The sequence below is a fragment of the Myotis davidii genome, unplaced genomic scaffold (genome assembly GCF_000327345.1).
Source record: "Myotis davidii unplaced genomic scaffold, ASM32734v1 scaffold473, whole genome shotgun sequence".
In the NCBI taxonomy this organism is placed as follows: domain Eukaryota; kingdom Metazoa; phylum Chordata; class Mammalia; order Chiroptera; family Vespertilionidae; genus Myotis; species Myotis davidii.
This window is the reverse complement of record NW_006284843.1, coordinates 4,212,099-4,223,854: the sequence shown is the minus strand read 5'-3', so window position 1 is coordinate 4,223,854 and position 11,756 is coordinate 4,212,099. Positions and strand designations below refer to the sequence as shown.

The 11,756-nt window shown below is 36.8% G+C and overlaps 1 protein-coding gene across 2 annotated transcripts in view; it reads left to right on the top strand.

The window, feature by feature from the left end:
- NUDT12 (nudix hydrolase 12) overlaps positions 1-11,017 on the top strand; it is a 12,523-nt gene extending 1,506 nt beyond the window's left edge. The window contains exons 2-7 of one of the 2 annotated variants that reach the window (XM_006755141.2): positions 1,196-1,403; positions 1,945-2,531; positions 4,716-4,883; positions 6,490-6,603; positions 9,054-9,253; positions 10,345-11,017. In XM_006755141.2, the coding sequence (XP_006755204.1) occupies positions 1,198-1,403; positions 1,945-2,531; positions 4,716-4,883; positions 6,490-6,603; positions 9,054-9,253; positions 10,345-10,455 (1,386 nt within the window). In that variant the 5' untranslated portion in view covers positions 1,196-1,197 and the 3' untranslated portion in view covers positions 10,456-11,017. Of the gene's footprint in view, positions 1-1,191; positions 1,404-1,944; positions 2,532-4,715; positions 4,884-6,489; positions 6,604-9,053; positions 9,254-10,344 lie in introns of both variants that reach the window. The other variant, XM_006755140.2, reaches the window with a different exon arrangement.
- Positions 11,018-11,756: the final 739 nt, after the last annotated feature.

Sequence of the window (11,756 nt, the reverse complement as noted above, 5' to 3'; positions counted from 1 at the left end):
CGGTTCTCAACCTGTGGGTCGCGAACAATGAAAATACATCCTGCATATCAGATATTTACATTACGATTCATAACAGTAGCAAAATTACAGTTATGAAGTAGCAGCGAAAATAATTTTGTGGTTGGGGGTCGCCACAACGTGAGGAACTGTATTAAAGAAGTGTTAGGAAGGTTGAGAACCACTGTTTTAGCATAAATATCTATTGCTTAGAATAGTAGAAACCCAAATATTAACTGCATTTCATAGAAAAAAATACACACTAAAAAAAAAGGTACTTTGAGGAATTCATAGCCAACTGAAACATGAATCATTTCCACCAAAAAATAGCTCAGTTTGTGCCCTACCACATATAACCCATGTTTAAGCAACATTTATTAAGATATGAAACAATTTTTTTTTTATATTTTTCTTTCTTACTGAAACAGCAGTGTGACAAAGCAGACAAAGTTAAGGGTTTAAAGAGTTTCTGTGATTCAAGGGTAGACAAAGTGACCATTAGAATACTGTCCAATAAAAAAAAAACATGGTCATCTGATTGATGACAAAGATAATACTGTAGTACAAAAGGATAAGATGGTAATTTCAAGGATGAGGCCAAGTCATATGGCTTAGTCTATGACATAAAAATGTATGTTAACCCTTATCTCACACCTTAAACAAAAATCAATTCCAGATAGATTGCAGAATTGTGCAAGGAAAAGCAATACATGGTTTTCATGAGAAACTTAGCTTTTTAATAATTTGTTAAAGGTTCTTAATTTCTCTGAGGATAGGAACCTATTTCTTACCTGCAAACCTAAGGGAAATACTACTTGTCATCTGCTAAAAACTTCTGCCTTTACTTCTCTCTGCTTTAAGCCCTTCTCCCAGTGAAGTATGTCTGGTCTACTTCAAATACCTGCTTCTCTTTGTTACCTGGTCCCTCTCCCAAGGATATGGCCCCCTCATCTGTATTACCAAAGATCTGTATGTTATGTATATATCCCTCATGTTGAATCATATTTAAAATTTTCAACTGATGACAATTTTGAAATGTATTCTGTGATGACAGTTGACTGCTAATTACCTTTTGCTAATTATGTTTTAGAGACCATAATTATTCTAATTATATCAGCACTCAGATAATGTTCAATTGTTGATATGAAGAGCAATTGCAAATGAGTTTTTTTTTCTATTTTCCTTTTTTTTAAGGAAGAAATGTCTTCTATAAAAAGAAATCCAAAGCAAGAAATAGTTTCTCAATTTCACTATTCAGCTGCAGAAGGAGATATTGCCAGGTTAACAGTAATACTCAGTCATTCTCCATCTCTACTCAATGAAACTTCTGAAAATGGCTGGACTGCTTTAATGTATGCTGCAAGGAATGGGCACCCAGATGTTGTCCAATTTCTACTTGAGAAAGGGTAAACATTTGAGGCTATATCACCTGAAGGATTATATGGTTTAATTTCTGGGTTACATCTTTTCAAAATTTTCTTGTAGCCATTATTTATATCATCGGACATGTAAATAAGTCATTGATCAGTTTTGTGATATAAAAATGTAGCATAATTTCTAACTAAAAGCTTGTAACTTTCTTTACTGAGGAATTAACTTTTCATTCTTAATAGCAAAGCAAACTTAGGAGTTAATCTAATATTTTTCCAAACAGAAAATGTGAATTTACCCACTATGACTACCATGAATCCCTTGTAAAAGTTTAATATCTTATAGCACATACTGCTTTTTAATTTAATAATTCTCCAGAAAATTGAAATATCCACTATCTATAACTTTTCATCATTTATGATTATTTATTTTAACCTTCCCACTTGTAAATTATGTAGTAAATGAAAAAAATCTATGTAAGCAGTAAATAAAGGAACTATAATATGCATCTGAAAATATTAAGTAAATACTGGAGAAAACATTTTTTTCCTATTATATTTTTCCTCTTATCTATAGGTGTGACAGATCCATTGTCAACAAATCAAGGCAGACTGCACTGGATATTGCTAACTTTTGGGGTTACAAGCATATAGCTAACATACTAGCTAATAATAAAGGTGGGAAGAAGCCTTGGTTCCTAACCAATGAAGTAGAAGAATGTGAAAATTATTTTGGCAAAACACTGTTGGACCGGAAAAGTGAAAAAAGAAGTAATTCTGACTGGCTACTAGCTAAAGAAAGCCATCCAGCCACAGTTTATATACTTTTCTCAGATTTAAATCCCTTGGTTACTCTGGGTGGCAATAAAGAAAGTTCCCAACAGCCAGAAGTCAGGCTTTGTCAGCTGAACTACACAGATATAAAGGATTATTTGGCTCAGCCTGAAAAGATCACCTTGATTTTCCTTGGAGTAGAACTTGAAATGAAAAAAGAGTTACTTAATTATACTGGGGAAGTCCCAAGAGAAGAAGATGGGTTGGTTGCCTGGTTTGCTCTAGGTATAGATCCTGTTGCTGCTGAAGAATTTAAGCAAAGACATGAAAATTGTTATTTTCTTCATCCTCCAATGCCAGCTCTTCTGCAATTGAAAGAAAATGAAGCTGGTAAGAAGTGAACACTCTATACTTGTATTGATGATAATCTGGTCTTTGGAACTCTATTGGAGTTGTATGTATCTACAGTTTCTAGGGGGCATGCTTTTTCAGTAAGCAATGAAATTAAGCTATATCTTCATTAGAAACCTTTAAAGCTCTCACCCTAGGGGACTACTCTCCTGGGCAGTTACCGCAGTCGTAATCAGCCAACACAGATTTCCCCAGAATTAACCCTAAAGCATGATGGTTTCATTTGATTCTTCAGTGAACAGTGAGCACCTGGTGTACAATGAGCATGATGGCAAAGACTTGGACTATTTCGTTTTTTCTGTTGCTGGGTATGCCAGTTCATGTGGGGCCTTTCAAGTCATGATAAGAACCTAGGGATGTTAGTCGAAATTCCATTTAAATATTGTAACCTGACCTATGTTTAAGAAAAAAAAATCCTCACTTTGGCTGCTTTGTAGATCATGAATTGCAGGCAATTAAGTATGGAAGTCAGGAGTCTTGTTGTGAGGTGATTAGCAATTACTGCAGCCCAGGTAAGATATTTTATTGGCTTGGATTAGTAGAGTGGCAGGAGAGAGTTTGAGAAATTATGGAGGTAGGACTGATAGGGCTTTATCAGTATGTTGAGACTATTATATGTGAGGGGGAGATGATAGTAACTTGGACTATGACCTAAATTAAGGTAATAATATTAGAGATGGTGAAAAGGAGGTACATTCAAGATATATTTTTGAGAGAAAATTAACAGTACTTATTGGAATGAGGATAGAGTATATAATAATGAAGGAAAAGATAAGGAATAACTGTTAGGCTTGAGACTAATAATTTGGTAAGTAGTGATACTATTTTTTAAATAAAATAATATAGGGTGATGAGTAGAACAAGGGAAGCAGGAAAGATTTAAAGTAAGTAAATCTAGATATTAGTTTTAAGCATGCTAAATTTTAGAGGATATTAGAATCTGGAAAGAGGAGAGGAGAGGCCTGAACTGGTGATACCCATATGGGAGTCATCAACACAAAGATGGTTTTTGAATCCCAGGAAACTACTGAGATTACTTCGAGTTGAGAGCAAGAAAGAAAGAGAATCTCAGAATCATACCTCAATCCCTCTCAGTTTAAAGGTCAGGTAAAAAGAGAGGAGCCATCAAAAATGGAAACCATTAAAGCAGAGTATTTTTTGGAGGTACTGGTCAAATGGATTGAATGCCGTTGAGAATATGAGTAAGACAAAGACAAAGTTTTTGTGGTTTTTTAAAAGATCTTTGTTTTGGAGAGTATGAAGGTTTTGGTGAATTTGACAAGAGGAGTATCCGTGGAGTGGAAGGAAAGAAGCCAGATTATGATAGAATGAGAAGTTAATGGGAGGTGATGAAGGGGTCACTTGTCAGTGTTCCCCTTCCCTTAGGTCAGTGGTCAGCAAACTGGCCCCTTGAGTGTGGCTCTTCCACAAAATACCACGTGCGGGCATGCACGTACAGTGCGATTGAAACTTCGTGGCCCGTGCCACGGGGCCAAAGAGCTGCATGTGGCTCGTGAGCCGCGGTTTGCCAACCACTGCCTTAGGTATAGGGAAGGCCCTTCCAAGGATATGAAGGTTGTAAACAGCATTAATTTTTCAATATTATGTGCAGTTTCCAGTTGTAAACAGGATAGGTTCCACAGGGACATGAACCAGTAGGGCTTAGTCAGTCACCAAGGTAGAGGTGGGCACCAGCAGTTTGTAATATTGCCTTTTTTGTTCAAGTCCAAGTTAGGAACAGCCTTTGTAATGTATTTTTAGAAAAGTCTCCATTATAAAGTTACTATTTGTAGAGTCACTATACACCTTGTATATCCAAAATTTCAAAATCATCTGTAGTAAAAGTCTGAGCTAATACAGTGTATAAGATGGATGTTAGTACATCTATCTTATAGGAGTTATATTTTCTTAGTTCAAATTAAAGTTAAATCTAATTTTCATTTGTCATATGTAGAATTAAATCTTTTACTTTAAAAAAATGTACACATCATCAAAATAGGAGTACTAAACTCTTGATCACACCGCTATTCAGAAGTATATGCTTTATTATGACTTAAGAACATTTATAACATATGTCTTTATTATGACTCAAGAATATTTTACATATGATTAATTTGTTTATAATTTTTCACAGAATTAAAACTCTTTGTTTTTCTCAAAAAGGAGTTGTAGCTCAAGCAAGAGCCGTTCTTGCCTGGCACAGTAGATATAAGTTCTGCCCAACCTGTGGAAGTGCAACGAAAATTGAAGAAGGTGGATATAAAAGAGTATGCTTAAAAGAAGGCTGCCCTAGCCTCCATGGCGTTCACAATACATCCTATCCGAGAGTTGGTAAGCCTTTTCTTTTACGGTGAAATCCCAGCCATCTGGAATCTTGAGGAATAGGACATTCTAGAAAGACAAGATTTTCAGTTGCTGAGTGTGGGGAGCCGGCACGGCCAAGGCATACTCAGCCCCAGGCGCCTTATGTGCCATGCCAGCTCTCTCGTGAGTTTCAACCTCACTCAACTACATGCACCCAAACTCTATCACAAGGCACGTGGGGCTACGTGTTCGGACCAGGCTCAAGCTTACAACGACAGCCCTTGGCTATAATTGTGCTGGGGGGGCCCTGCCCTCCAGCTGGGATTTGCACTTGGCAAGGAGAGGACCCTGTCCTTTCATTGTCCGAGGCTTGAACCTGGCCAGAACACCGTAACCACGCCCCACAGTTGAGGGGTTGACCTTTTTGTTAAAAGCATGTTTAATTTAACCATTAACTCTATAAGTATTAAGTTATTGCATACCTTCATGAATTTTAAGTAAAGGACATTGTACATAATTAGCCATTTCTTAACTCTGGGTTAATCAGTATGAACTTGATGTGTTGAGATACACGATTTCAAAAGCCCACCAAATCTGGGTCCACTTAGTTCAGAGACACCAAAAAAGAGGCCCCAACAATTTAGTACCTGTTTGAGGCATCACCCATGCAGTACAGTCTGGAGCTAGCTTCTCGTAACTGCTGGTATCTGCCTATACTTTCTCTGCTCCTAATTGCTTTGAGACTGCTGTTGATTTAGAAATCTGATAACCCAGCCCTATCAAACTGTGAAAAAGAACAGACAGACTAAGTAAGCAACACCTGAATAGGTCTCCTAGGAGTAAGTAAAGTGCATGGCTTAGTGACATCTATTTTTACTGCTCGGGAACCTTTTACATCTGATCCCTGGATCTCAGTCATGATATAGAGAGGATAATTCACTAGATTAGTGATGTCCGGAGACATGACTGTATTTAATTTATACGTATATGTATTTTTTTAATAGCTTAAATGTAATCACAGAACTACCTTAGCTTTTAAAAACATTTTATTTTGGATTAGGATGGAAGGGAAAGGAAAATCCACTACATTTACTATGGTAAAATTTGAATTTTATTCATGCCATGTATTATCTACTCACACTTTTTTCTTATAAAAAATAAGAGCCCTACCTGGTTTGGCTCAGTGGATAGAGTGTCAGCCTGTGGACTGAAAGGTCTCGAGTTCGATTCCCATCAAGGGCACATGCGTGCATTGCGGGCTCAATCCCTAGTAGGGGACATGCAGGAGGCAGTCAATCAATGATTCTCTTGCATCATTGATGTCTCCCTCTCCCTTCCTCTCTGAAATCAATAAAAATATATTTTTTAAAAAAATATGCCTAGCATACCATAAGTACACAATAAATGTTATTAAAATGAGGACAAAATTGATCTTTTACCTTACTGACAGTATTATATATAACTTCCCTAAAATACTGTCATTAGGTAGAAAGAAACAATCTCTTGCAACTAGACAAGTCTTGTTCTTACAGTAAATATACCTTTTAATTATCCTACTAGACAGTGACTATATATACAGAATGAGTGGAAATTATTTTTTCCTGTTATTCATACATCCCATTTTTTTTAATAGATCCAGTAGTAATCATGCAAGTTATTCATCCAGATGGGACCAAATGTCTTTTAGGCAGGCAGAAAAGATTTCCTCCAGGCATGTTTACTTGCCTTGCTGGATTTATTGAACCTGGTAAGCTTTTTAAAAATAATTTTTGTAATGATTTTTATTTAACATATAATCTCCAAATAAATATTTTAGGCAGCACTTGAGAAATAATCTTTGATAAATTATTGAATAAAATCGTTATGTTTACATATTTTCTTGGTATTTTAAATGATACAACTTTTGTTTTTACTAATGGAATAATTTTGTGTTTTAAAAATTCAATACTTGCTCTTTCCTATATCTTTCATATATTTCTGTTACCCAAGATATCAGCATGATTTACACCTCACTTCCTTCTGTGCTAGACCCAGCTGTCATCTGTTCAAATATATCTTCCCTGATAGCCCCAAATGCATTCCTTAGCCCCATAGTCTGCATTCACAATTCCTGTTATCCTGCCAGTTTTTTTGCTATAGCACTCATCACCACCTAACATGGTATGTATGTATGTATGTATTTTTGTATGTAACTATTTGTCTATCTGTATTTATCTGCTTTTACCAGAAAGTAAGTTCCATAAGGGCAGGGACTTTGTTTTATTCATTGGTGTGTCCCAAACCCTTAAAGCAGTGCCTCTTACATAGTAGGAGTTCAATAAATATTTGCAGAATGAATGAATGAATATATCTATTAATACATGTTTAACCTCACACTTCCAATATTAATCTGCATTACTAGATAATAATAGTAATAAATATATATTAGAGCCACACTCTGTTCCCAAGGCTTTCCATGTATTAAATCATATGATCCTCAGCAGTTTTATAGATGGGGCACAAAGGCACAGGGGCTGAATAACTTGCCCCAAATCAAGCAGGTAGTAAGTGATAGGGCAGGGACTTAAACCTGGGCAGTTGTCTCTGAGTCCATGATCTTAATCACTCTGCTGCTTCTCATAGCTCTGGATTACTTTGTTCACTGCTGTGTAGTATTCCATTTATGAATATCCTGCAATTTATTTATTCTGCTGTTGGACATTTATTTCAAAGCTCTTGCTATTACAAGCAACACTGCCATTAATATTTTTATACCACTCCTTGTACACATTTGCAAGAGTTATCTAGCGTATATACCTGAGAGTATCATTGTTAGATCGTAGGATATCAGCATCTTAACCTTTGTAGTTATTGCCAAGTTGCTCTCTACAGTGTCCCGGCTAATTTACATTCCTTTTAGCGGTACAAGAAATGTTCAGTTATTCCAAATCTACACCAAATTAGAGTTTTCGAATTTTTAATTCGTCATTCTGGTGGATATGAAATAGTGTGTCACTATATTTTTCATTTTTATTTCCCAGCTGATGGAGTATCCTTTCCAAATGTATAATAGGCACCCAGTTTTCTTTACTCCTGAGTTGTACATGTTTATGTTGTTTGCCTATTTTTGTTTTTCGTTGTTTATCTTTTTTCTTATTGATTTTAGGAGTTTTAAAATATGTATTGTATGCTAGTCTTTATTTTGTTATGGTCTTGCAAATATCTTATGCTAGTCAATGACTGGCACACATAACTAATTACCAAAATTCTGCAGCCCACATAAAATACATATTTTGCCAATCTGACAAATAAAATATGCATACTCATGATTGATTTACAAAAGTATAATAGTCACTACCTATCTTTTTTGCTCCTAAGTGACTTTTTGAAAAATCAGGTGCCTTTACTTGTATATAGTATATAAGGATTTCTGGTACAAAGAATTAACCAATAAGGCTGAACCTTATTATGCAATATGACCAATAATATGCACCTCTGTTATATGACTTATATATTTATTGTTCAAGACAGGGCATTCACATCGGTCAGCTATTGTTGTGTTGGCTGTTGTCATGTTTCACTTGACAGCCTAAGGGAAAAGAGGTCAATGCCCCTAACTAAATAGTCATGTATTGCATGTTTTAAAAATTCTTGTAGCACACCCGTGGAAAATAGCTGATCTAGAGGAAAATAATAATGTTAAAAGAAAAATGCTGAATTTCACTTACTGTGGTTTTTAAACTTTTAGTGTTATGTGCTTTCTAACTATTTTGAAAACAGTTATTTGTAATAATTGACAACATAAGAAAAAAGAGTTGGAAGATTTTAGTGAGGAAAAGACTAGCATTAAAAAATAGTTATAATTTATAACTATTTAGTAATAATATATTAATGAAATAATATATAAAATGTTTATAGTGTCTAGCCATAGGTAGGTGCTAGATAGTTGTATATGTTATTATTTTTTTAATGTAACTCAAAATTTGGACCTTTAATTTAACTTAAATGAAAAGTTTGTTGGTATTTTGATTTTGTATGTGGTCATAAACTTTAAGGAATGATGTTTTCTTGAACTCCAATCTAGTTTTAGGCTTCTGCTTTCTGATTCTTTGAACTAGGTTTCTGTCCAAAGTGATTTCCAAATGTTTGAACCATTCCTAGCACAGTATGTCCAGGGCATGTTCATCAGCTACTTGTTCTTTTGCCCCATTTGATTAGGGGAGACAATAGAAGATGCTGTTCGGAGGGAAGTAGAAGAGGAAAGTGGTGTCAAAGTTGGCCATGTTCAGTATGTCTCTTGTCAACCATGGCCAATGCCCTCTTCCTTAATGATTGGTTGCTTAGCTGTGGCAGTGTCTACAGAAATTAAAGTTGACAAGAATGAAATAGAGGATGCCCGCTGGTTCACTAGAGAACAGGTAAAGTTCAATTTAATTTCCTTCTTCTATTGATTGTTCTCTGACTGTATCGGTTTAAGCATGCAGCAAAGATACTTGTTTTCAGCAAGTTGAATGAATGGCTATGGCCTCTCATCATGCATGGATTACAGTGTAATCAATGTGTCCTATGGTAAGTCATTCTCTGAGATTCTTCTAGTAATGCTGATTCTGTGCCATTTTCTAATCAAATGCCATTCCTCTGGATTAATACCTTTTAATGGACTTAAAATAGGTAACCATTATTTCAGACATGAAAAACAGGAATATTGTTTTTAGACATTTTGTATTTTAATTTATAGCTTTAAAACAGTTTTCTCTCAAAAAATCTATAATAATCTATAATAATAAAAGCATAATATGCTAATTAGACTGGACATGCTTCCTTCCTGACAAAGCTGCAGTGGGCGGGGGCCAAGGCAGACACGGCAGAGGCCCCTGGCCACAGCGGTGGGCGGGGCCTCTGCCAGCGTAGGAATATTGTGCATCAGGCCTCTAGTGTATAAAAAGCTTAAAATCTGTGAAAAATTCTTGTTCAGTTTAAAATATACTTAAGGATAAGAAAGAAAAAACTCACAAGAACTTTCTGAAACACCATTAAGTATTATAATGAGAGATAAATTACTTGGCTGTGTTTTGTATAACCCAGAGTATTTGTATAGAAAACAAATGGATATACTTCAGTATTGAACACCTGAAATCCTTCTGACTATGTCTAAATAAAATTAATTTGCTCAACCTCCAAAAGTAGAAATTAGAATTTTTTTTCAGAATTTTGTAAAATGGAACCTATTCCAAAAGTTGACTTTACTTTGAAAATAAGTGTGGAGCATATACTTAGCTTTTTCATGACCTTATTTTCTTGAATATTTTAAAAATTGAATCACAAACTCATTGAAGCAACTAAAGATGCTGTACTAAATTTTGCATGATGAATATGGATGTTAATCACTTTCTACTTTTGTTATTCACTATAAAAGTTCTCACATTTAAGTTGAATTGTATAAACATAGAAATAATATTTAAGTATGAAAGTGTTGAAATTCTAACACATTTTATTATGTATATTTTAGGTTGTGGATGTTCTGACCAAAGGGAAGCAGCAGGCATTCTTCGTGCCACCAAGCAGAGCGATTGCACATCAGTTAATCAAACACTGGATTGGAATGAACCCCAATCTCTAAATCAATAACTAGACTTTGAGTACTAATTGATTTCTAATACTACTTATTTCGTCATATGATATTAGAAATGTTCACTGCTCTTTAGAATGTCACAATACAAAATATCATATTGGGTGTCTAAAATATTTTCAAAGTGTACTTTTCATCGTAACCACAGAATTCTTAACTTTATAAATTATAACATTGCCTCAGATTTTGTTAAATCTGGATCATCCTTCTGTAGAGTTTTTTGGGGGTTTTTTGGGTTGTGCTCCATAATTTTATCTCACAAAACCATATTTCTAATAAGAGAAACCATGTTGTAAAGAACTATGTTCTAAAAATGTAAGTAACCTAAACTCTTATAAGCATTAGACCAGACATTAAAGACCCAACACTGAAATTAAACATATTCTAAAGGAATTCTCAAAAAGCAGATTTAAATCTCAAATAGATGTACATCTATATATATATATATAAAAAACACTAATATGCAAGTAGACCGAATGGTGGAATAACCAAACAATCGGTCACTATGAAGTGAGCTGACCACCAGGGGGTGCGCGTGGAACATGGCGGGCATTGGCAGCAGGCGACAGAGCGCAGAACATGGCAGTTGTTGACCACGATGGGATGGTGGAGCAGGTGAGCCAGACCAGGGTGGGGTGCCAGCTGCTGTCATTGGGGCGAGCCTCTCGTGGTTACTGAAAATTCCTTGTTCCCACACACTGCCCTGATCGCTCAGTGCCATCAGCGGGTACAAGTGGCAGCTGCCGGCTCCAATCACCCTTCAGGGCATGTCCACCTCCCCCTGCTCCTGAGGGGCAAGCGGAGCCGGCAGCCGCCTCTCACATCTACTACCAGCACCAGAGCCGCCACTTGCACCCAATGCTGACACCCAGCACCAGTCCCAATCGCTCGGCACTGTCAAAGGGTGTGAGCGGCGGCTGCTGGCCCCGATCACCCCTAACGGCTTCTCCACCTCCCCCTACTCCTGAGGGGTAATCAGGACAGCAGCTGCCACTCACACCCGCTGATGGCACCAGACCCGCTTGCACCCACTGCTGGCACCGGCCCCAGTCACTCCCCGCCGTCGGCGGGTGCGAGCGGGACCGGCACCTTCAGTGCATGGGAGCAGCAGTGGCAGGAGCAGGGCTGCTGGCAGATGGGACCAGAGGCCACAGTGGGAGGTGCCGGGTGGGGCCATGGAGGACGGGCCAAGACCCGCCCCTGTGCCCACCGCAGCCTCACAGCCCACAGTTCCTTTCAACGTGCACAAATTCATGCACCAGGCCCCTACTATTTAATAAAACTGACTTTGT